The 27,143-nt window shown below is 42.9% G+C and overlaps 1 protein-coding gene across 1 annotated transcript in view; it reads right to left on the bottom strand.

Moving 5' to 3' along the window:
* The window catches only part of Gpatch2 (G-patch domain containing 2), a 135,746-nt gene that overhangs the window by 43,440 nt on the left and 65,163 nt on the right, over positions 1 to 27,143 (bottom strand). Inside the window, exon 6 of the mRNA XM_021198659.2 lies at positions 2,201 to 2,268. Within this exon, the coding sequence (XP_021054318.1) occupies positions 2,201 to 2,268 (68 nt within the window). The remainder of the gene's footprint in view (positions 1 to 2,200; positions 2,269 to 27,143) is intronic.

Raw genomic sequence — 27,143 nt, 5'->3', positions numbered from 1 at the left:
TCTCTCTCTCTCTCTCTCTCTCCCCCCCCCCCAGCCCCAGGAGGGAGCTAACCATACCGCCAGCTTTGCTTCAGACCCAGGGTTTCCTGGCTAAATGGTAAGGTTTTTGTCTCAGTAGGGTACGTTGTGGTGCTTTGATACAGCAGCCTAGGATGGAATACAGATGATAGAGGGAGAAAGAGAAGCCATTGGCCTTAGAAGATATCGACGAGCTTTTCAAAAGAAGCTCCCTTTCTTTACTTACGTGAGGAAACAAAAATGGGAAAAATAAATCTGAAGAAAAGCAAAACTGAAACAAAACAACCGCAAATGATGTCGGTGTATGTCTGTACGTCTGTACCTAGCAAAGAGCCCCGGCAGGAGCCAATCCCAAGTCACAGGGCAGAGGTGACATACAGGCTCAGAGCATAGAAGCCGACCTGATCTGAAGATCTTATGTGCTGAGAATGGAGAGGATAGTGGCAGACGGGTGTCAGTCAGTGTGTGGCAGTGCAGGGTGTTTGTGGATGACAGCTAAGGTGTCCACACTGGTGGCAGATGACAGTGGGGATGCTAAGTAAAACAAGATGATGACCAGATCTGAACCTGAGTCACAAAAGCAAGTAATTTACTCTGGAACCATGGAAAGCTAGAGACTGAACGATCCACAGGGACTCTACAATGACATAAAAGATAATAAAGAAGGCAATGGGTAGGAAATGCGAAAGAAGAGGTCACAGAGACAGACACTGGGAACAGGACTATAGCCATGGGAAGGCAAGGGATTGTAGTTATCTAGGGCTGGAGTTCTCTGTGGTGAAGCAGAGGCAGGCTTCACCCATGGGAATGGAACCTAACACCCGCCACTCCTGGAGCATCTTAGCAGACCGAGAACCCGGGACAGACATCCTGAGGTGGAGGAGACAGAGGGACATTGAGCATAAGCCCCGCCCATTGCATTTAGATGCAACACTGGGGTCTGCATTCTGATCTTTCCTACTTACTCATTTCCCTACTTACCACAGTTTTAGAGACAGGGTCTCATGAAGCCAGGCGGGCCCCAAGCCTGTTCCACTCCTGATCCTTCTGCCCCACTTTCCATGTGCTAGCATGGGCAGACTGCCCTGTCCCACAGGCAGGTCAGTGTGCCCTAGTTTAAATCAACACTTGGGGTCTCCACTCAGTGACTCCATCTAAGGGCCTGCCCCATCAGTCTCAGGGCTGACACAGGACTGCAGCAGCATTAGAAGAAGCATGCCCGCAGAACATTCACACTTTTCCTCTACCAGAAGGAATGACCTAAAATAGTTCTGCATCTACCTGCCTCTGCTGCTGCAGCTCATCAGAAGAAAATGAATGTTAAAAAACTGAATACAACATCTGGCTGCTGTCCTGAGTTTTATTTATTTTTAAAACTTCATCATATCAAGCAAGAAGACAATGGAGATTCTGATATCAATTTTCTATGTCTGGACAATAGTTTGTTTTCTTGTTTTCTATTTAGGGTGCAGTTTTTGTTTTCAAAGAAAACCAGTTTGTTTTGTTTGTTTGTTTGTTTTAAAGCAGATCTTTATTAGACTTTTATTTTTAGCAAAAACCAATTTGAAAACTCATGCCTTTCCACATCTGGTAGGCCTCAATTTCATCCAACTTCAGAAGGCAGAAGAGACACATAAGATGAAACTACCACATGAGACAGGGTTTTCCAATAAGACTACAGAATTAAGATTACCACCAAGAAATCTTATCTAAAGTCGTACAAACTGATAACTATGTAAACTTACCTACTGAACGTTTGTTGCTAAAGAAAACATAGTTTGATTTCATTATAGGTCTTCACTGTGATAAGCAAAGGCTAGGCAGGCAGGCAAAAGCCAGAGTGCAGAGGCAATCATGAAGACGTTTATGTTGGTACCACAGAAGGGATGGCACATAGGCTTGCTACAGGCCAATGTCATGCAGATTTAAATGCTTTTACACAGGGCCTAGATTTCACTGAATGGGACATGAACTTCAAACTCTATCAAAATAAAGAATGCAGTCACAGTCCTTCTATCTGCCATGGGCTCAGCTACAGTTGTTCTTCCACTGTCACCACTGTGTGCTTTATTATGCTCCTAAAGTAGGTACAGATTCAAGTGCCCTAATTCACAAGGACTGACTAGTTCCCTAGAGAAACAGACGGATAACCCAAGCACGCTACAGAAACATGAGCACTCACTCAGGGTGATGGGCCTCTGAGGAGAAGTGAACCATCCTCTTGTTACTGACAGGGCCAGGAGCAGACATCTGAAAACAAATGACAGAAACAAGTCACAATGGCTTGCTAACGACAATGCAAAGCTGGTTCTGTTTGAAGACATCTTTCTAAATGGAGGAAAGAACATTAATTTCAAACCCAAGGGAAAACTGCAAGGAGCAAAAGGCCTGGTAAGAAGAGTCCTCTGAGGGTTCCGACTGGTTCCGACCTGAGTTGGGTGCCCAGCGACCCTGAAATGCCAACCCCCAGGGAGTTAGATCCTCTTGGTCTAACAGAGGTGCCACACTAGGGTAAGGCACTGTCAAAGCATCATGACAAGTGAACACATTGGGCTCAAGAACAGAGTAGTGACTTCCCCATCCAGACACTATCACACTAGTGTGAGACGTCAACCAGACCACTCCTGAGCAGATGCCACTTCTGGGCAAGCGGCTCTGTGGTAGATACTTGCATTAAAATGTGCAAATCCAAGTGTATACAAGAACTTCTGTCAAAAGAGCAGTGAAGGGCTCTTTTTATATATTTTTCACAAAGGAAGGAATTACCTTGGTATTTACATTGAGTAAAATATAATTTTAGCAAAAGGAACAATATTTTCTCCCTAATGTCTATATGAATTAGAAGTTTTATGAAGAAAACACCAGGTGTTTTTTCTGTGGTGACAACTGTTTAGGTTTGTTATGAACTCCAAAGAATTCCTGTTGTACCCAAGGTTCTCTAATGGAGCAAAAGGCAGCCATGAATGGGTGAGTCTGTCGCTCCTGATGACAAGCTATGAACATCCAGCAAAGACTCTGAGTCACGTGCCTTCATGACAAAAGTTATTCCTGTTTAATTACACGAGAGCCATTTTAACCACACCAGAGTAAAACTAGCATGGCCTAACAAAGGAACATTCTGGAGACACTTTCCTCTTCTCTCCCTTGAGTAACACACATCCACTCTGGCACTCCTATACAAGCAGGGCACTGTGCAGGAGATGACAGTGATCCGTGCAGGGCAGGAGCACACGCGTGCGTGCTTGGCCGTGCTCCAGGACCACATCCCACTGCCATCTTGAAGTAGAGTCTCCTGTTATTCCAGCAGGGATCCCTGGGACACAGTAATCCATTTTCTACACTGGGGCTGTGGGAAGCCGCCCAGGCCTGTGTCATGGTTTGTTAGACGTCCGTGATCACATTAGCTCATGGCGGACCTGACACTTTTATTCAGTTTACAGTATGGTCTATGTACAGACAACTTATTCCCTTTGCCAGGGCTGCTGACAACCTTTTCCACACTGTATTAATCTTGTTTACTGACTTTATCTTGGTACAAATATCAGAAAACTGAACTTTTTATCTCAGAGAAAAAATAAACAGCATGTTGACAGAAGCAGCAGCTATTTTCCAGGCTGGAATTGCTTGTTTACCTGAAGCTACACTTACGGGAAAAATGTTTAAATCTTGCTCTGGCTTGAAATACATAATCTGAAATTTAATAGATGAAGAAATTTCGCATATACCCATGTGATAAATTGCCTGATGAAAACAATACAGGGAAATATAATAAAACAGAACTTATAACAAGTTTATACCACAATACAAATGTAAGCTTTCAATCCAGTCAAAAATAATATTACTGGGTATTTCTCAGGAATTGGACACATGTCTAAAAAACTGCAAGCTCCCTTCAACTGCAGCATATAATTCGTAGATTTAAAGAATCAAATGTAGACATTTAACTAACTTCACACGTGTAGTTACCTGGTCATGGCCTTGGAGAAACACAAGCGACTGTACTGTAGTTCCTTTAAGTTACATATATTTTGCTTTTAAAGGAAGACAAAGTGGACACCTTTTAGCACTTCAAAAATGAGCTAAAGTATCGCTGCCTTGATACTGTAAGGGTCATACCTCAGAGGTCAATGTCATACAAGAAGCAGCCTTATCCAAAACCTGAGCATGGCATCCACAGTGCAAAGCAGGGCCATCCTAAAGTCTGAGGCCAGTTACACTTTCAAAACGTTTAATATGACTGATTATTAGCATGATATACCATGCATACTATGCTAACCTTAATTAACCGTTCAAAAACAGTTAAAGAATTGTAAAAATTCCTAACAGTTCTATGATTAATTCAGTATCTATAAAATTTATAAAAATAAAATGGAATCAGGATAGAGGTGGCAGAGTGCTTAAAAGCATGTGTTGTCCTTTTGGAGGACCTGGGCTTTGTTCCCCAGCAACTAAGCTGTAGCTCACAACCATCTCCATTTCCAGAGGTCTGATGCCCTCTTCTGACCTCTGCGCATATCTGCTCCACACACATACACACTTATGTCCACACATACACACATATAATAAAACAACTAACCTCCAAGAATACAAACACAGCTGGAGGTATCGGCCAGTGTGCAGCCTCCCCCCCCCCCAAAAAAAACCCCATAAAACCAAAACTTTCCAATATCACATTATAAAGTGATTAAGTCCAGAGAAGTTTTAGAAAGAAATCACAAACTATTGTAAGTCACATTTCTTTAAATGGGCAGATCAAATATTCAGATAGTCGAGGAGTTTTGGGGTTTTGTGTGAGATGGGGTCTCACTATGAAGCCCTGGCTGGAGTACAACTCCTCTGTAGACAGGCTGGCTTTGAACCCTGAGAACCGCCTGCTTCTGCTTCCCCAGAACATGAGATAGGTACCATCACATGTTCAGCAAGGTAGTCCAGGTTGTTAGGACCAAAGCTTTTAGCTCATACAACTAAGCAGAAGAGGTACTTTGAATTTCAAATAGAAACAGTATTTGCATGATACAGAGTTCTTGGGGAGTTGTAGAACTCAGAGATCAACATTTATGTAATTATTCAGTATTAGTAATGGTGATCTCAGACATCATATGGCATGCCCTAAGTCTTTAGGGTTCAGCTGCTAAGTATTATTACATTGGTAGTGAATGTAGTTCTCAGTAAAGTACTGTTGCTTACATTGTTTGTAATGTAAAATAAGACTGCACAGCTAGAAAGAGAAGGTCTGCATGTGGTACAGATTCTCTGGTGATCGCAGCTGCTGCTGCTGTTGATTGTAGCCAAGTAGCTGCCCTCAGAAAACACTGTGGTAGTGAGAGATGAACACCCGACCACAGTGCTTAAGAGCAACTGTTGACAGAATGGAAGGGCAAGCAAGTGGCTCTGTGGGGAGCACCTAGCCCCTCAGTTTTTAACAGAACACGTGGAGCCAGGAACACCCTGCCCCTCATTTCTTGTTCTCCATCATGAAATTCAATGTGATGACTGGTGGTTTTCAGAGACTAACACAGCACCTGTTTTTCATCTTCCCAATGCAAAACCTCTTGCAGGTTTCAGTTGACATATCCCTCTCTAAACCTTAAATTGAGCTGAGACACACTTGTGAGACTGGGACAAGGCTGCCCAGTGTGGAGGGTAATGGCGCTGAAGACTGCAGATGAATGCAGCTGCACCCCGGCAGCAGTCCGAGGAGGCAGCAGCTCTGCCCTGTGCCTCCAGCAGCCCTTCCCGCCAGCCTTGTACTCACTTTCCACCCCAGCCAAGTGCCTTCTGCACACTATTCTGCCTCGGTGCCTGAACTGACAAACACTAACCATGGCATGCTGCCATTCAAAAGAAGGCTTCTCAACTTGCCGAGGCCTGGCTAGTCAAAGCCCTGTAGCCTCCAGGCTGGAGGGAGCCAAGGCCTGAAGAACTGCCTGCCAGTTTGTCCAGATACAAATGTTTCCTTTTTTCAGAATAATGATTAGTTTGACAATATGGAGGAGAGAAGCAAGCCTTTACAGCCAAGCACTCCTGAACCAATGTGTCACTCAAATCCATGTGACAGATATTAAGGAAAATAACCCCCTCAAAAAGGCAAGTCTTTAAATTCTGGGCATGGGAAACAAGAGCTGGGTGTTGGGGGCTAGGGGCAAAAAGACAGAAGGAAACTGGTTCTGGCTGCCAGTCTCCGGAGTTATCTTCATTTTTAAAAAAGGCTGAAGAGCTAATATTCTATAAGGCAGTCTGGCAAATGGTTATTACATTTACATCTTCAGGCACTTTCCACGAGCACTCAACACTGCTGCTCTCAAAGCTCTGCCCCAAGACAGGCAAGGGCGAGTAAATACTTCACTGTGCCACCCACACTCACATCGTACTGACTGGTTACAATCACAAAAGGTACAGAACACAGGTACACTTACTTTTAAAGCAACATGTGAAAAAAGGAAAAACAATTCTGTGGAAAACTTGCAAAACCCACATACGTGTACGTGGGATTGATAAGACCCAGTCAGGGGCACCTGACTGAAGAGAGCATATCAAGGCAAAAAACTTATCCATATATATATATATATGTGTGTGTGTGTGTATAATATATATATGTGTATGTAATGTATATGCACATATGTATACACACTATACACACATACTACATATATACATATATGTATATATACAAATAAAATACATCAACATATGATTAAAGTATATGATGGAATGATTTCAAATCCCTATTGTACACAGTTTCTCCCAGTTAAAAGTCTGTATGAACTGGGAATTTAAAATTACTAGCCCATTAGAGTATTAATCATCATAACAAGTGCATCAATTCATGTTTTTGGTGTGATTACTAACAATGTCTCCATGTTCTAATAGTAATCATGCACCTCTGTGAGTGCATAACTAAGATGCATATGTGCATAACTAAGATACATAGTGGCAACTGCTTTCATACTAGTTTATAGTAATCTTTTTCTGAGTTACAATTTAAATTTCCCACAGCTCAAAATGATGCTCAACAGAGCTATATAGACAGAGGTTCATTTTCCATCTAGTTACAGCAAGCTATGAGTGGCCTCTACTGGCTGACCAGGGGCTTCCAAAATCCCTCATGTATATTTTGCCACATTCTGGTTTTCAGGGAGACCACACACATTGATGCACTCTGTAAGGACGCTGAGCTCAGGAGCAGATGCAGATGGATCCAAGACACGCCCACAGGACAACACAGCACTTGAAGATTTTCATGAAATCTGCGTGCTTAAATTATACTGAGAATTTACACATTCTTCCCAAACTGCAATTTATATGCCATAAATATGCACTTTCTTATTCAATCCAAATCAAAGCAATTCACATGTACTTTTAAAAATAAATGTTTTCTATGACTCATTTTTAAAAACATACACATACAGAAGAAACAAATCTCTGCTCAAATTACTGTGCAGAGCGAAGCCTGACAAAATTAACTTGAAAACGCATTTAAAAAAGACAGAACTAAATTCAACACCATTCTTAATCTAAAAAAAAAAAAATGGCTTGCCATTATGTGTAATGTTTATGAAAAATGCTGTGCTAGAGGGCTCCAGAGATGATGGCTCAGCAGCTAAGAACATTTGTTGCTCTTGCAGAAGGACCTGGGTTCGATTCCCACCATTCATTCACACGGCTTACGAATGCCTTTAATACCAGTACCTGCGAATCGGATACTTTCTCGGGCCTCTGAGATACATACAATCATGTGGGCAAATACTCATACACATACATATATAAAATTAAAATAACAACAAATCTTTAAATACACAGCGCTAGAAACAGTAATACAGAGGAAAAATTTTAAAACATCATTAGTATGCTTGTGTTTGGGCTGAAGTATTTTTGTTTTGAAAAATAGCAATTGCGAAAGGGCAATATTATTTTTTAACTATTTATTTTTATGTGTATAGGTGTTTTACCTGCATGCATGTGTGGGCACCACATGTGCACCATGTGTACCTAGTGCCAGGAAGCCAGAAGAGGGCGTCAGATCCCCTAGGACTGGAGTTACAGACAGCTGCGAGCTGCCCTGTGGGCGGTGGGAACTGGACTCAGGCTGTTTGGAAGAGCAGCTGCTGCTCTTACCTGCCAAGCCATCTCTCTAGCATTGAAAGGGTTAAGCAGCAGCAGCAGCATAATAATGTCAAAGAATAACTACATTTTTAAAGATATAGTTCTCATATGTCATAACATTCCAATATATTTCAACCCTCACTTCAGAATTCAGTCCCATTACCTTACCTGCTGAAAAGTGTCCACAGGGTTATCTGGCTGACATATAAGATAACCTCCCATCTCATCAGACACCACTGGGATATGACACACTGACACATCGTAAGCCCTGGTTATTAGCTTGAAATACACACCACATACTGTAGCTCACAGTAAGTATTTGTATATTGAAATTCTATTATCTATGGATACTCACAACCTTCCTTACAATAATATTCAACTGTCACAAAACATTTAAATAATAAAAATTAAAATGTTTCATTTTCTTCCTGCCAAAAGCGCACGTGTGAATACACATATAATACAGAATGTGGTGACCTTGCCCTTATGCATTCATTATGCCCTTGTGCAGTCTATTATATAATTATATAAAGAATAGGATTTAGGAAGAAAAGAGATTGTCATAGCCTTCTTTTCTAGGAGAATTATGCTGCAGAGCTTGGTACATGTGAAACTTTTCTTTCATATATGTATATATAGTTGGTTGTAAAAGAGGTCAGAGGGCTACAATTGACTCAGCACACATCTTAGAACCTAACAAATTATTAAGACAGCTTTTCAGATGAAAATTCTAGGTGTACATTTTACCCAAGGATCTGAGGCAACTGCGAAGATTTTCATGTGCTTGGGTACAAATTGTTTTCACACTCAAGAATCACATGACCAATAACACGTCAGGGGCCACCGTTTTCTTTCTATGCACATCAGGTGGTGCATGACATCATCACATGCTCCTCAGTCACCTGTCTAGATACGTGCATGGTTCCCACTGTGTTTTTCAAACTGTTTTGGTAAGGGAGCCAACTTGTTACTTCCCAACAAGGCCAATGGGGTTCTGTGGAATCTTGAATTAAATCAAGGGGAAAAGGTTACAGCTGGTCTCTATACTTAAAATATGGTTTCTAAGAATCTCACAGATCCTTTCATATAGATGGCTGCACATTTTTAAGCCAGCATACATTTAGCAAAGAGAACAACTGAAAATAGCACAGTCCTGTGGCTGCTCTACTGAAGCAAGCATCAGGCAACTAACTCAGCCCTGTGACGCAGGCCAATCCAGGTAAGCTGTACTGTCAGTGACCGTAGGTAAAGTATACAAGTTAGAAGGGTGAATCGTCCTAGGAGGCAGATAGAGCGAGAGAAGAGGGTAAGAGAGGGAATGAGGAGGGAAATGGGTGGGGTGTGTCAGGATCAGGTGTGGGGAGACAGGAGGCAGGCCTGGGAAAATGAATGGAAATCTGCAGCTGGCAGGGGTGAAGGGTGGGGGGCATTTCCAAGATGTGCCACAGACCTGGGACAGTGGAGGCTCCCAGGAGTCTATGCAGTGACCTTAGCCAAGATTCATAGCAGTGGGGAAATGGAGCCTGAAAAGGCCATCTCTTGTAGCCAGGCAGGACCCCCACCAACCACAAAACTTTACACACAAAACTTGTCCCATCTACAAGAAATGCAGGGACAAAGATGGAGCAGAGACTGAGGGAAAGGCCAATCAATAACTGGCCCAACTTGAGACCCATTACATGGATAAGCACCAATTCCCAACACTATTAATGATACTGTTCTGCTTGCAGACAGGAGTCTAGCATGATGTCCTCTGGGAGGCTCCAGCAGCTGTTGACTCAGACAGATGCAGACACCCACAGCCAAACAGTGGATGGAGCTTGGGGATACTTATGGAAAAATAGGAGGAAGGCTTGCAGCCCCGCAGCCCCTAAGGGGATAGGAACTCCACAGGAAGACCAACAGAGTCAACTAACCTGGACCCTTGGAGACTGTTCTGAGAACCTCTAAAAGAATGCACGGGCTGGACCTAGGTCCCTGGCACATATGGAGCATAGATGCAGCTTGATTTTCATGTGAGCCCCCAACAACTGGAGCAGGGGCTATGCCCAAAGCTGTTGCCTGTCTATGGAATTCCCTCCCCTAACTGGGTTGCCTTGCCTGACTGCAGTGGGAGAGGATGTGTCTAGCCCTATACAGAATTGATGTGCCAGGATAGGGAGGCAAATGGCAGGTAAGGGATGTCCACCTTCTCAGAGGAGACAGGGAGAGGGGAATGAGGTGAGGGACTGAGTGAGGGGGGAACGGGGGGGCAATTGGGATGTAAAATAAATAAATGAATAAGTTAACAGAAAGAAATGCAAGTTTGATCTGAGGGGAGGGGAAAGGCCACAAGCCCAAACATGTGCAATGTACTCTTCAAGCTATAAATGAGGGAATGGACAACTTATTAGAGAGGTGGAGCTTTAGTAACAAGATAGTGAAAGTATGGCCTCATATATTACATACCCAACAAATTGCAAAAAACAAACAAACAAAAAAAAACAAAAAACAAATCCCCAATATAACTTGTAACTTTTAACATCTTTTGGCCAATGTCTACTTCAAGAAAGTAATCACATGGTCACAAGCTCATGTTTCTAGAATATTCTATGGCAGACTGTGGTTTAAACTGATGCAGGCAAATTATCTATTTCTACGTGAGTCACACTAGTCAGCTGGAGGTGGTCACGTGTAAGCTCCAGTCACTTACCAGCGGCGTGAGGACTTCCACAGCACAGTGCCTGTACAAGGACCCATGTGGCATTTGTTCAGCTGGTCTGTCCCATACTCATGTCCATTTCTAACTAGGAGTGAAAGGCCAAAAGAACTAAAGGCTCTCACTCTAGCCCTGGTCTCCTCACTTGAGTAAGCCACACCCTCTACTTATGACTTTCAAGAATTCAAAGCAGAAAAGTCAAGCCCTTTGGTTCAGGCAACTGTTAGTTGGGATCTTGTTGCCTGTACCACGTTCAATTGTGCCTGACAATGAGAAAGCCACCTATCCCTACCCCATTCTTCCTTCCATTTAGAAAACAGGTCACTCAACTGCTCAGTTCCCACCAATGAAAGGGGGGATGGGAACACTTTCTCTCCATCCAGAAGTGTGCTGGGTGCCTAAAGAACTGTACAACCCAAACCCTGCTGGCTCAGCATCTGCAAACTCAAACTACATGAAATCCAGAGAGACTGGGGACTGCCCAGCCAGCCACACAAGGAGGCTTTCTGATTAGGCCCATGTTCCCAAATGCTGGCTTTAGGTTTTTGTTTCTGATCCACCAAAGAATCTGAGAGAGCTGAGTTGAACTTTATATAATGAAAGAATGGAAACACAGAAAACGGGCACGAGGAGCAGTGACTGGAAATGAGGACACAAACCTTACCTGAAAGCGATGGGAACACAGACCAGATAGACACCGAAGGCTCAAACAAGCCAAGTTGATTTTAAATTTGTAACAAAGTCATATTAAAAGTGAAATTCTCTATTTTATTAGAGGTTGAGGTTGTTTGATGAAGTCTTCTGTTATGAGGCTCAAAGTGGCCCTCGGTTCTTGGCAGTCCTCTTGCTCCAGTTTCTTGAGTGCTTGAAGTACACACATGCAGCAACATGCATGCTTCTTGTTGTGTTTACTTTTATTTATTTATGAAGGCAGGCCTTGCTATTACCTTCTCTAGGCTGGTCTTGAACTTGTGACCCTTCTGTCTCACCCTGTGAAGTGCTAGGATTGCCTGACTCTGCAAGGCCTGAGTTCTGTTTTAATCCCCACCCACTGTGATCTGAGTCCATGGATAGTCTTGACATAAAGTGACTGAAGTGGGTCTGAACTTTTAAGCCAAGCTGTCCCAGTTCGTGCTTTGCCAACCTAACGTAACTGACAGCGGAGACTGCCTCCTAACGCTGAAGTTAACTGTTACACAAAGTTCCAGTCTCAGCGGACACCGGTATACTGTCATGCTTTTCCACTGCTGTGATAAAACACTGGGACTCTGGCACCTTACAGAACAGTGTACTTGAGCTGATGGTTCCAGAGGGTAAATGTGCACGTGGCAGCGTGTGGCAGGCATGGCAGCAGGGACAAAAAGCTGAGGACTCACATCTTGAACCACAAGCACAAAGCAGAGAGAGCCACTGGAAATACAAAGTCTTTAAAATCTCAGAGCGCACAGAACAAGGCCACACCCATTTGGCTGCCACAACAGGAGCCAGAATTCAAATGGCCGAGACTGGGGGACAGCTCATTCAAACTGCCACCCATAGCTATTATCAGAAATAGCAAGCCTAGCTTTTATAGCCCCAATCGGCTTCATCAACTCCCTTGACAGTTCACTTCCAACCTAATTGCTAGGATGACTCCTTGTTAGGTTTTCGTTCCAATCACTTGATTTAAACCCTTTTACACCAGATGTTATCTCAATGTCAAGTACTACTTGCTCAGCTCCAGTGAGGCTAGTGAGCTGACTGGAAGTAAGCCTAGCAAGGAGTGAGTTATGATCTCAGCTTTTGTAGTAGCTTCAGTTAAAGTCAAAGTCAAGACTGTTCAAAAAGCTTCCATGCACAAAAATGAAACCTATAGTGTTCGTTGACTGGGCCAACAGACAACTTACTTGAGTTGTGGGCAGAAACTCAGCAGACTCAGAACTGGAACCAAAGGCGGATGAGCAGGCAGCAACCAGTGGACCAAAAACCCCGCCAGTGGCCCCACCCACTGCCTACAGGATTCCAACTTCCAACACTTCTGGTGGAGCTTTACTGGTCTTCACTTTACCCAAACTATCTCTCTGTCACTTCTTTCTTCTCTGGGACTTACACTTTCCTTCTTTCTCTGAGTGTTTTGATGCAACAAATAAAGAACTTTATTCAGCTAATAATTTGATTCCTTAAAATATTAGCAAAACTTCAAAGCTACATACTTATCACTGTGAGTAAAGACAGCTCTCGTTTATAGTGGAAATTAAATTCTTGTACTGTGTGTGTCTATGAATGCGCGTGTATGAGTGTGTGTCTGCTCGTGTGTATGGATATATGTTTACAAATGTGCCTGTGGAGTCCAGGAGTCACTCGGGAGTCATCAACTGCATTTTTGAGGCAGGGTCTCTCACTGGGACCTGTGACTTCCTTATTAAGCTAGGCTGTCTGGCTAGACAGTGACCTTCTAGGGCTCTGTCCCAGAGTTAGGATTATAGGTCCAGTTTTCACATGCAAGCTGGAGACTGATCCTGGGACTTCATTCTCGAATTGCTATGTCCCCAGACCTTCAGAACATGGATTAAAAACAAAATTAAATAGTCTATCAAGCAGCAAGATGTGATGCTACCAACTTATGTATCTCTTCCTCTGGGAACTTTGCCTTCTATTCCTCACTCTACACCCACTGGAGAGTGCACTAAGCCCCGAGCTTCAGGTATTCCCTAAACATAACACTGACAGAAGGAGCGCACATCCTTCCCCATGCACTTCCATCTCTTCCACCCAGACAGGCTAGTGCAGTCCTCAGGTCAGCTTCTTTGCTTTAAGTCTAAGTTTTAATTTAAGTTAAAATATTATTTTTACTTATTTACTTAGTTTTCAGCATTGGTCAGTCTTAGCTTTTTTTCTAGTCTCACATGGAAGAAAGTTTGTGAAGCATCTAAGTCATAGAACTAAGTCACTGTGCTGATGTCACCACGCTAAGTCACCGCATGGACTCAGTGCACCAAGTTACTACAGGAGATGAAGCAGTCTCGTTTCTATGCTTTAGTCTTTCCATCGTGCTGTGATGGGAGGGAGCCCTGCTTGCTTCTCTGCCTGGCCCCAACTCCTGAGCTCAGGTAATTTTCCAGCTTCAGACTCCTAAGCAGCTATGACTAAAGGTATATAAAAGGGAGGCGCCCACAGTGGGCAACACACTGTGCTTCTCCCAGAGCAACTGTTCAGCCCCACTTTGAGAGTCACTTCGTAGTGTCACCCTTAAACAGAGCCTAATGCTGACTGTGAGCTTCTCTGTGAGGCTTAAAAGACAGATGGAGCCCAAGATGCAAACGTCTGTGCTGGAGTTGTCCTGCCCGCCTTCATGCTCCTGTTCACTGCCCTCTCACGCTTCCTCCTGGGCTCCCAGAGCTTGGGACTTTCCATCTCTCCAAATATGAAGGTGAATTTCTGATTTCTTTCCTGGGGAAGTCTCCATTTACATCAGCCCACTCTCTGCTCTGACCTCTTCTGGGCGTGGTTGTGATTAGGGTGAACCGTGTATGACTTTGACACTAACAGCTGACTTTCTACTCATTAGGAAGGTTCTGCCCAGGTAATAACTACTATGAGTACACTAAATCCTTAATAAATAACTATGGTTCATAAAAATCAAGGGTAAAAACTACATGTCACTTTAAATCATTAGACCACAATTTTTAAATGTAAATTAAAAAAAAAAAAGAACCCAGCATTTTCTCTAAAATATGTTACCAAACCATCGTATTGTTGTGTTGGGTTTGAAAATGATTTTCATAAGCCTAGAAATGGGAGGGTCCTATTGTCTTACTCCTTTTCCCTCACTCTCCCTAAGCCTCTACCATCCCAGCACTGGCAAACACCCATAGTAGCTCATGTACATGTCTACTTTACTCTGCCATGGGGCCTGCTTCAATTAATTTTTCTACCTGGTTTATTTAAGATCATGTCTGTACAAAGTAGGCATTCAAAATATTTGTTGAGTTGAAGTTAATTAGCTGGAGGAAGTTGAGATGGGCAGAGTATATAAAAGGCTACTTCCTCACACTGACTGCTAGGCTGGTACTCCCTTCCTAAAACCCTGTCCTCCGCAGCAAGTGAATGAATCATCCCGCATTTAAAACAAACAAACAAAAAACCAAAACAACAAAGCTTTCTGATAAGAAAGAAAGGTGGAATGAAAAAGTCTAATTCATCAGAGCACATCGAGGCAGAGAGACACTACTTAGCTAGGTAACTAGGGAATGGCGAGATGGTCCTGCTGGCACCTATGCGCTCCAGTCATCCAGTGAGTCAGCCAACACTGGGAAACTCAGATCGGCTGCAGAGATTCCTTCCTTCAAAGATGATCAATTTTTGTCAATTTCAAAGAAATTAAAAAGCTTCTTTTTACAGATTTCTAAGTAGATTTTCCTGCATGCAGGCTACACTACTTGGGTTCACAGACTTTTACTTTTCAGCTGTGAAAGTGGATCTTTATAGACTTGGACCAAGATCAAGTCTTCTCAGACCGCACAACAGTGACACAGCACAAGACCTCCACCAGCCTGCCTTAAGACACATGGGCTTTGTCTCACTTGAGTTCACGCAGACACCCAATCCCTTTCTTCTGTTTTAAATTTTTCTTTGAAATCCAGATGTCCTGCAAGAACATTTGCATAAGCTTCCTGGAAGGCAGGGGCTAAAATCACTCCTGCTTTGTAATGGGGTTCTAAAGCCAGACTGGAACTAAGTGTGAGCTCAAGAGGAGCAAGCTGAAGCTGTTGTCCCAACACTTGGTGACACCCACCTGCAACGCCCGCCATCAGTGTCCCATAGGCTTTGCAAATTCTCACACCATGAGTAAATGTTACTAAAGTGATAACACATGGTGGTGGGATTTAATTTTATCAGCTCTTGTCCTATGCTTGTAGACTCCTTAGTAGTCTGAAAAGGGTTGGTGAAATGCCACACTCACATGGACCCAGCCAGGTGTGGAGATGCACACCTGTAATCCCAGCACTGGGAGGTAGAAACAGGAGGGCCCTGGGGCTCCCTGAGCAGCTGCAGCCAATGAGTGAACTTCAGCTACAGCGAGAAGCAAATTCTCAAAAACAAACAGACAAACAAACAAAAACCACCACCACCACCAAAAAAAAAAAGAAAAGGAAAGGAAAGGAAAGGAAAGGAAAAGAAAGGAAAGGAAAGGAAAGGAAAGAAAAAAGAAAAGAAAAGAGAAAACCACAGGCGCAGAACAAGAGAAGAGAGAAGACACCTGACGCAGACACACGCATGCATGCACACCAGCACACATGCACACTCTCACCACATATAGTCCAAAGGGCCAAATGTCATCAGTTATACTTTACAGAAGGTGAGGGAGGAAAATAAGATGCTTTGCTGTATTTTCCCACTTTAAGATGCAGGACAGCCATCCTGTAAGTGTTAAAGGTATATGGCAATTGTTTCACTTCTGCTCTCTGAATCTTAGCAAATGAGAAATATTCCTGGCCTTTCCATGGCTGGAGTTGGAAGGTTAATCACCAAGGAGAGCAGAGAGCGGAGCCCTCCTATTGAGATGCATACAAGTCTTAATCCAGACTGTGTTTTCCCCTCCACCCCCCACTATGGGTCCTTAAGGCTGCTCTGGGCCAAGCTCTGTCCATCACTGCTATAGTCAGCAGGGCTGAGTCCTAACTGCATGGTTATGAAGGGTTTACACTATCAGAGAGCACAGGTATTTAGGAAGAGATCTGCACTTGGTGGAGCTGACTGCCATCGTTGCTCACTTTGCCAGTTGATGCTCTAGCACTCTATGAGTATTGAGGAAAGTGAAAAGGTATATTAATACGGACAAGATTTGCCATTTAGGGGTGGGATACACTGCAGGGGATATTAAATTTCAAATTTTGTGTCCATAACTAAACAGTTCAGTAGGCGAACGTTAACTGAATTCATAATTCTGCACAGAAAGGCACTGCCTACTAATAGTTTCTTAGTAAATCAAAGAGCAAAAACATGGAAAAGTGTGAGTCAGGTTAACTTATTAAGTTTACTTCAGGATGGGGAGCAAGCCGGTATCTTCTAAAAACAGGGTTTCCCTGGAAGAAGTGGTTATCTTTCTTAGTAAGGGAAGGGTTGTTAACATTAACCACGGGATGGGTATGTGATTAAAACAGTATCTATTTGCTCAATTTAATATCTGGAGACTCTATCAAACAAGACTGAAACAGCAAATGCTTTGCGTTTGAAAAGGGCAATGGTCACAGTGTTCCCCTGGTACTACACAATGGCAGGTCAAACTTTTGTTCCTCTTGTCCTACAAACAATTTTCGAGCCCACGCTCAATAAATAAATTTGGTCTCGGCACTCCCAATCAGCGCGGCACAATCCCCTCAGTAGCAGACCTATGATAAATGGACTTATTTTCCCAAATCAAACACTTGAATTTAAATTCAGATGAGTTAATGCAAAGGTCAACATTGTAATCAGTTCTTTTGATCTTTATAGAATTTCTGGAGTAATACATAATAAATCTGAAACAAGGCAATTTGCAGCTCTGTATGTGTGGTTGGCAATAAAAATCTTAACGATCAGAGCCTTTATGTACTTAGGGAACGCTTTATTGGCGCAGCCATGGTGAGGGCTTCAAGGCCTGGGGAACAATGGCAGTAGATAAAGCCCAAAGGCTTGATTTCATGATTGCTTTACAACTTATTTATATATGTATTTCTATAAAAGCTTAATGAATATACATCTCTGCCTACTGTTTCTTTGAACTACTCAGTATTTGTAGTATAATCATTTGGTTTTGAGTATATATGTTGGGAAAAATTGCTGAGAATAAAGTTAGCATATCAGCTTTAACCAAAGATGCTTCAAAATCTCCATCAGAATTAATGTTTTTAGAGCTTGTTTTTGTTTTGTGTTTTTACATTAAAGCTCCAGGAGTTTTTAAGTGACTTTAAAGATGAAATACTCATCCTAAAGAGCCTTACAGTACAGGAAGGAAGCCTGCTTAGGGTGGAGTCACGGGACTTTCAATGCCTTCACACTGAAACCTAGAGAAGGAAGAAAGGAGGGAAGGGAGCACAGAGGACCAGGAAGTAGTGGCAGGCATGGGCTGAGTGCCACCTGTGCCATGGCTGCTGGGTGCTTTCATCAAGCTGGAGTCGCAGGGCAGCAGCAGCAACAGAACACATGTGAAGGGTGTTGCGCTGAGTGGGGTAAGAGCAGCCTCCCCTCCCTCCCTCCCTCCCTCCCTCCCTCCCTCCTCCCTCCCTCCTTCACTTTCAAGAATATCCCAAAGTATCTGCTTTTATTAACACAGGAAGTGATGACTATTACTGAGTTCACTATACAAAGCACACAGGGTCCACAAAACACCTTGCTTCTAGCAGGACCCACTCTCTGCTCCATGAGTAAGAGTAAACCCATGTTTTTCATTGTAACACCAAGGCCTCCATAAAGAATTACCATGGCTCAGCTTCAAGGGATAAACCAAGGGCATCTGTGCTTGAGATCTCCCAGTGTCCTTTGGGTGTCAGCAGTGACACACTGCCCACTGGAGGGAAGCTGTGTCAGTCAGTGTCAGCTGACTTCTCACTCCTCTGTGGTTTTTTTTGTTAAGCTCTTTCCTTGGAAGACAACTCATTAACCAAATGCTCTATTCAAATGTGCACGAGTCCAGAGTTCTGCTCTCACTAAAACAAATGGCAATGTCTGGGAGGGTTCCCCTGCAGCTTCAGAGCTAGTGTGTGCAGATGTCCTGTCAGAGCACTTAAGAAGAACTGTCTGTGAGTCCCAGGAGCTGACAAGTGGAGTCCCTCAAACGCAATCATTACAAAAAGACCTTGATTTTAGAAAAGAACATTTCTTTCTTTTTTTTTTTTTAAAAGCAAGTTTCTGCAACTTGGTGTGCATAGAGAAACAAAGTTTCTGACATAGTTCTTTCAATGTTAGGAGTGCTGAAAATCAGGAATTATTAATACACACACAGAGGAAATTTTATTCTTTAGTTCATGCAGATCGCTATATCTCTAATCTACTATCTATAAACAATGGGTCTGATAATACATGCTACATCACATAATAATCTCAGCTGCAAGTCTGAAACACAAAGCTTACAGGAAGATCATATAAGCTTAACGAGAATAAAATACATCACCCTCTCTGTTATATTTTAGTTCACTTATACAGTACATATGACTTTCATACCCACCAATTTCTTCCTTGTTTTGTAGTCCAACCAAGTCATCAACCCAGCAAATACATACATACAAGTAAAGTAACATTACATACTGAACAGGTTGTAGTCATGTACTTTATAAATGTGTGTGTGTGTGAGAGAGAGAGAGAGAGAGAGAGAGAGAGAATGAATCAAGAATAAATGAAACAATATGCCATGAATTTGAAAGAGAGAGAGAGAGAGAGAGAGAGAGAGAGAGAGAGAATGAATCAAGAATAAATGAAACAATATGCCATGAATTTGAAAGAGAACAAGAACAGGTATATTGGAGGGTTTCTAGGGAGGAGAGGGAAGGGGGATAACATGTATTTATAATCTCAAGAATGAAGGAAAGAAAGAAAAGAAAAGGAAGGAAGGAAGGAAGGAGGAGGGGGAGAGCAAGAGAGAAGATGTTTAAATGATGACAGAATCTTCTTTGGGTAAAAGTTTGTTAAGTGGAATATGTGGGCTACAGAAGCTGATGACGAAAGGGTCAAGAGTGTACGATACAAGGTGAGAATCTTGCCGTGACAGATTACTGTTGGGCAATGGCAACTCTTCTTCCCCTTAGGAGCTGAAGACCCTGGTCCTTGGCACGTGAAAGCTCTTTCCCAACATTAAGGCTTGAGAGCTGAGATGCTGCGTCCACGTCTCTGATCTACTTCTGGCATTCCTAGTACTCCAGTCCATCACAGACACAGTGCTGAGTTCAAAGATGTGGCCAGGCCTGGGGTCTGCAGAACCACACAGCTGTGCAACCCCAGCAGACAGAGAGTGTGGCTACGACAGTGGCAGCCTGCGCTTGCTAGAAGAGGGACGGGAGCAGCTACAAGGGCTCAGTGCGTTAACAGAGTGTTAGCCTGAAGTGCCAAACAGCTGATGTTCCCACCTATTTTCACTTCGAAGGCTCAGAAAATAGTAGAGACGAAAGGAGAATAAAACCTGCATGCTGCTGACAAGAGAGCTACACAAGCAAGCAAAAATCCAAAACAAGAACCCTGGGAAAAAAATCTCCTCTTAGAGACTGGCATCAACCTGTTATACCAACAACGACAAAAATCCAGGCTCTCCAGGAGGACCTGATCTGAGAGGTGAATCAGGTGTGGAAGCTGAAAACAAGGCACAGGTTTGGCAATTTCCAGAGAGCAAGGTTCTAGCCAGTGATAAGTATGGGCCCAGAGATCACAGAAGAATTCACTATAGGCCACATGAACTCCATGTCGCTGTTAGAACCTTTACAAGGTAAACCAAAGCTTTGAAACAAAGCAGCCAAAAAGATGGGAGAGGTTTTACACATAAAAGGTATAAACACAGAAGAAAGGTACAAAGTCCGAACAGCATAAGCCCTGGAGGGCATGCGCAGTTCCTACAAATGCAACCCAAAGCCAGTGGCCTGATGTGCTCTCTTGAGGATAAAAATCTCAGAAGAGACTGAAGTACATTTTATTGGCAGGATCTTCTACTGCGAACCATCCCCAGAAAGAAACTTTCCTCAAGTGGGGAGTGGCTGATGACACTGGAAAGGCCTCTCCTCCTCTGAGGTCATTTTCTCAACCTTGAGTTAGGCCCGTTCTCCTGAACTGTCATGTAGGTAAGAGAGACCAACAAGTGACCATCTGGAAGACTGGACTGACCTCCCAGAAACCAAGTGGCAACTATCAGAAGACACGATGACCAGTCAAAGGCAGAGGACAAGGAAGTCCCACAGATTGGCTGTGAGAAAACCAATTACAAAAGAGAAAGGACCTCCACCAAGATACTACTGAAGGCCATTCCCAAGTACACTTCTCTCTCACCCCAGCTGGGAGTCTGGGGGTCATTAAACATGGCTGAGGTACAGATGGTCAAAAACAATACATCTTGGAGCTTTTGATACGAATCTTAATTGTATATCTACTTTTTCTTGAAGGTGCTACTTATATTTCTGTTTAAAAAGAAGCATACTAAATTTGCCTGAGATGTGGACAGGGAGCACAAGGAGGGGCTCACCCCTCCTAGCAAGAGCTCCAGCAGTGGCCAGAGCCACCAGCATCTGTGAGACTCTGGACAGGTAATTAGCTTCACAAGCAAGGCCTGGCCTCCCCACTGCAGGCTATGCTGAAACACAGCACATCCAAGTGCAGCTATTTCTGCCCACAAGAAGAGAAGAAGAATATGGTCGCCTTTCACTGAACGTCTTAAAGCTTTGTCTGATGCAACAGCTGCCAGGCTCTCTACTAAGCATGGTCTCCTGGTGGTGCACTATGCAGTTTTCCTGTTAAATATGGCACGGAGCCATTTCAGTTACAAGAACCAGACCAGAGAGCACAGTGCTTGTGGGTTCCTCATGACTCCTCCACATACAACACCAGAGTGGCGTTTATTTACTTTAAGCACCAAGGAAAGAGGACATGTTTCACACAGAACTGTTACACAGTTCACATGTGCTGAGCGTGTGGGTAGTGTTAGGCAGAAGCTTGCAAATTTTATAATTCCAATCCTCCCATTCAGTAACTTTTCCCAGGCTGTAGGCTAGACAATGGGAGCTATGCACGGTGGGAATGAATGCATGCTACTAGCTCTATGTTCTCACCTGTGAGAGGAAGTCTCTCACAAGTGTGTTTTTACATCACAAAGAACGAAATGATTGCATATGCTATAAACACTATGGCACCTGCTTTGCTCAGTCTATACAAAATCAGAGACATCAATGGTTAAAAAGAATAATCTGAATATTTACAGAGATTACAGAAGGATTCAGTCATTTACATCTAATACAAGTCTGTGAGGCGTTTTTGCCCAGATTGGAAGGCATCTTCGGCATCTTAGTTTGATGGAAGTGCTCATTTCTCTTAAAAAACAAACAAAATCATCCCAAGAGTTAGCGCCTGGTTACCACAGCCAGGTGCTCCATACAGCTCTCTCTGGGAGCTGCTGGCCCTTCCCTCCTATGAAAACCTCTCGAACAGCAGCAAAGGCTTCTCTCTAACACCAGCAAAAGGCTTCTTTTCCAAATACTGAGCTTTCTGCTAGGCCCCACATTCCATCCATGAAGCTCTGATCTAAGACCACAATCAAAATGTTTTGGTTTAATTACACAATCATCGTGCTGAACACCTACTATGGGCTAGGCGCCATACTGAGATTAATTTAATTAATTGGTATTAGTGGAGAACAATAACTGATAAGGAAAATGAAGATTTTTCAATTTAACTGTAAATTCAAATAGCCTTTTCAAGTACAGAATCTCCTACTATATTAACAAATTCACATACCAGAACACATCTCTTAGAATTAATATCTAACACTTGAACAATTAAAATGGTAAGCACTGCTTTTACATAATTTTTTGAAGAAAAATCCCATTTCTGTGTATGGAAAGATGACTATTTAGGAAAAATGTTGAACTCACAACTTCCTACCCTCTCAATCCCCGACCCTAAGACACAGACAAACGGTTCTATCTCCTGAGTCCCAGCTCACAGAGAGCATCTATGAGAGAGAATTAATGTCTAGCATCTTTCCTCATTCGTGAGCTAATCTGACTGTACATTCAGCCCCACATCTCCGTGGGCTGGTAAAGGGTTTGCCTAGCATGCAAGGCTGAGGCCTGGGCTTAATCCCTCAGATCAACACAAAAGCAGCAACCCAACCATCAAACCCACCAGGCAGAAGGACTTCACAACCAGCAACAGGATCTGGGGTCACCCCAGCGTAGGAAAGCTTAGGATAGAGAAACAAAGGAGAAGAGTTTAAAGGCACTGCTTCTGGATTCTGCCCTGCAAAATCAGTGCATAAGACTGACGCCAACCCCATTTTCTCTGATTCACTCTTTAACAGAAGTACCGTGCAGCATGAGCCCACACCAGCCATCCTAAGTTTGTGTTTCTTGTTCCCTAAATGGCACTTTCATAAGAATTTCATCCCTCTAAGCATCACTTGTTGCTGGGATGGCACACACTAGCAGGGGATGGCACACACTAGCAGTTCTCTGGTAGAAGAGCAAGCACCCGACTCGGTCTGTGACAGAGCTTTGGGGCCTCAGCGGTTAATCTCTTCTTTATAGACCAAATGAGGAGCATGCATAGGGGTGTAACGGTCATTTAGGGCACAGGAGAGAAGGACCCTGACTATAAACGGAAAGCCTGGGTACTTTTATGTCCCATCGACTGGGGATTTCGGTGAATACTGATCCACACATAACTTTTTTAAGGGCTTACACAATTACAATCTATAAATGAAACTAAATAAAACACTTAGTGGTTGTTCCAGTAATGGCAGCACAGAGTAAATCTGTTCTGAAACATGAAGGCGAGCTTCAGATTTGAAACAATTGTTGAAGTAGTTTTTAACTTCCATTACCAAGTCAAAATTATTGTCTGTTTTATCTTTATCTTTTTATTACATGTTCAATAAAAGCAAAATGATATTGTATTTTTGTGATTATGATAATTAAGATATGTAATTGCATTATTAGTATGTATAACTACATCACAAATGATATGATACACTTTACAGAAAATTTCTGCTTGCACAGATATACAAATCAGACTATAAACCTGTATAAAGATTCATAACTTGAAATCAAACTCATTCTAGAAACTTTAGGTTATAAAGAACATAAGCCATTTTCAGAAATCATCAAAGAAAGAAAAGCAGGCAGTAACCGGGAGGGTGGCCACAGTAAAATCATGAAGGCAGAGAGAGCAGGCCTGAGGTCAGTCTGTGCTACTTGACGGCACTGTGTCTGTGAGGCCTTTCATCTCATCTCCAGGGTCAGGTATGGACAGACGTTCTAGAGCAGGTGAATGGAACCTACATACAGCAGTACCTGGAAGCTTGTTAGAAATGTAAATTCCAGCCCTGCCCCCTAACCCACACCCCCAGGGTGTCACTCTGCTGTTTCTCTCTTAACACAATCTCAGGAGATTCGTTCCAGAGGGATGTCCAGCCACTTAGGCTAATGAATACAAATCATCCAGACCTCTGGTCTTTTAAGTCCAACCCTACAAATAGTAACAAATGGTCCATGCACACACAGACACACGGGGAGGGGGCTTATATTTCATGATAGCATCACGTAAAAGCTTATAAACATAAGGTTCCAGAGTAGGAGGCTTATACCCACTTCCCCAGTAAGATGCAGTTTAAAGAGAAGAGCAGCCGGGATGATGCTACTTTCCAATGAGGAGATGAGGGTCTGCAGGGTCGGCTTCTTTTGTCAAACAGCTATTAGAATAGTGTGCTTGCAAAACAAAACATCTAGGGTCATAAACTATCACCGGTGAGTCACCTAGTTTTAAAAATCTATCTCAGATGCTTCAGAAAATAACTGTCACCATTAAAGATCAAGAGAAATCCTAGTAACATCTCATTTGACCAGAACCAGCCACAAGCAGTGACTGTCATTGTGAAATACCCCGAAGATGTGAATCCCCACCAAGCCAGCCCGCTGTGTGTGTGGTCAGGCCTTACACATGCCACTGAAGCTCAGGCACACACAAGGGTACTGTAGCTACTCTTCGAAAGGTTCTCCAAGCAGATTCCTGGGACGCAGCCATACATAGGCATTATGTTATTCAAGCTGCATTCCTTTCATATTTGATTTACTAACTCTTCTAGCTGAATGTCTGTATGGCCTAATGCAAACTGCAGGCTGGTGTACCTGCTTCAGAGTAAGTGAAGATGGTGGCTGGAGCCCCGGCTCAGCTGAGAATTGGGGTGGATGGTGATGAGAAGCCCATATGTTACAGTGTCACCATAAATTACGCTGCAAAGAATGGCCAGGCCACAAAGGGGTTCCAAAAATAGGCTGAAACTGCTCGCAGGCTGAAAACAAATTGCTTAAGTTTCAATAGGAGCAAGCAGTGTTTTTGACATGTACTTTCCTGTGGTCACTACTGGGTGAAGTTGGCTCTACAGAGATGAGCTACAATATGCTCTGGCATCAGAACTGCAAGTTGCTATTCCAGCTAGACACTAAAATGCAGAGAAATCTGCATGCATGTGTCTGGTGCCTCAAGGCCTAGAGATTTATTATGAGGGAAAGACAAAATGAAGGATGGTGTGTCAGCCGGCCTGACCTCCAGGAGAGCCTGCAGTCCCAGGAACCAGAGACCTCAGGAGCCTCACCCTTCCATCATCTCAGAGCTGAGTATGACTTATGTAATGATTGCTTTATCTAAAAATATATATTTAATGATAATAACAACAACATTATAAATCAACAGCCAAACTGCCCAAAGGGTTCTACTATCAATAAACAAGTTCATTTTTCTTAAAAGACAAACATTAAATCTAAAAATGTTGAGAAATGCCTATATAACTGTCTTACAGGGGAGCAAACAGAAATGGGCAATAAAACACCCAGGAAGCTGCTTTACAAGGTTTGTAAAGATGGCCTTGGTTAACAGTTAGGGAATGTAATCACTTACGAGTTCATCAGCCTGCACATGTGCACTATAAAGTAATAACCACACAAGCCAGTGACTAATTAGAAGGCTTCTTTAAATGAACACTCCAGAGAATATAGTCCAGCTTTTTAAATCGCTGTGATCCTAAGACCAATAAATCCAAGGATCATATATTGATTATTCTTATCACAAAGATAAAATGCTGAAGGATCAAGATAATACAGCTTTATTTTAAATTATACAGTTCTGTTTTCAGTTTTTGTCAGAATGGCCCTAGGCAGAAAGAAGATATACTCTGCATGCATCAACAATCACATGGTATTTAGGGACATTAGGGAGAGTTTAAAACTGAACTTGGTGTTCCACCATAATTTATGTGCTGTCTACCTTATTATTCTGAAAATTAAAAATGGTAATTTGCATCTCACTGAAGAAACAATAAATAATATTCGTATTTGACAAAGGAAATGCAAATGACTCAGAACACAGATTTCAGCAGTGATTCATACTGGATTAAAATCATGTTCTCCTTTGAGAAATTGCTTGTCATTAGTGGAAAATATCATTAGCTCAGTTTTCATAAACAGAATGGCATTTGCACATAGCTTAAAAGTAACCAAAACCTTCCAAGCAGTAAAAATGTAATACTGAGGTAAGAAAAGCGAACCCACCAGTATAAAGCCATATTGTCCCCAGTGTGAAGTGATCAGATACTCGCCTAAAATGATGGACAGTGAGGGCCTAGTGAACAGGCACAAAAAAAAAATCCCATTTACTGCCGTCCAGATGGGACCAACTGGACGCTTCAGCGCAAACAACCCATCCTTCTTCAGACCTTCTTGTCCAGCTCCTGAGCTAGCTTCAGCTGATAATGATGGATATCAAGGCCACAGTAAAGTAGGTGACAACGGGAGCCTTGTTATAGCTGCCAGTCTTTCTGTCTTGTCATTATTACACATTGAAGATTTATTTGAGTTTATTGTTGTGCACAGGGTCTAGCCATTTGCAATTCATCACCGACTACAGAAAGTTCAAGACAGTGGCCGAAGCTATAATTGCCATGTCCACCTGCTTCAGGAACTGGTGAGGTCACTAGCTAGGGCAGCGCAGCCTAGCGTCTGCGACCCGGAAGGAAAGCTTCCTCTGTACTCTTGTCTCTGGCCTTCCTGTTCACATTGCTACATTCCCATCTGCGACAGCCTGAACTAAAGCAAACACTGCAAGGTTACAGTGACAGAGAAAGGCAGTGAACCTTCCAGAGCCCACTGCACAGGAAGGTCACAGCTCCTACTGAGAGGGCTACAGGCACTAAGCATTGAGTGGCGACCCCACGATACAGTCTTCCAAGTTGCAGAACTTAAACCAGTCTGTCAAACGGTTTCAAAGGAGGTTGGTAAACTAGGTAAATTTTAAGGCATTAAAAACTATGCTTTGGTAATACAAGGCAGCTAAAATCAAATGTGAAGAGTTGGTTTTACTTTAATATAAGGAAATCCTTGTCCATTTTGAATTTGGATACTGCTATGGTCGTTCATTATTTTTAAATGCCTTTTGTTCTATGTTTACTGGTTTTCTCTTCACCTGACTATGAAAAAGCAGCAGAGGATCTCAGGTCTCACATATTACAGCCAGGCTACAGACGGTAGGAGCTTATATGATTTCCACACTCTTAAAAGCCCATGACTCGTGTGCCAGTTTGCTCAGTGTACAGATGGCTTCAGGATTTATGGTACCTGAATCT

The sequence above is a fragment of the Mus pahari genome, chromosome 5 (assembly GCF_900095145.1).
Source record: "Mus pahari chromosome 5, PAHARI_EIJ_v1.1, whole genome shotgun sequence".
Classification (NCBI taxonomy): domain Eukaryota; kingdom Metazoa; phylum Chordata; class Mammalia; order Rodentia; family Muridae; genus Mus; species Mus pahari.
Note: the sequence above shows the minus strand (reverse complement) of the source record. Positions and strands in the feature narration are given on the sequence as shown.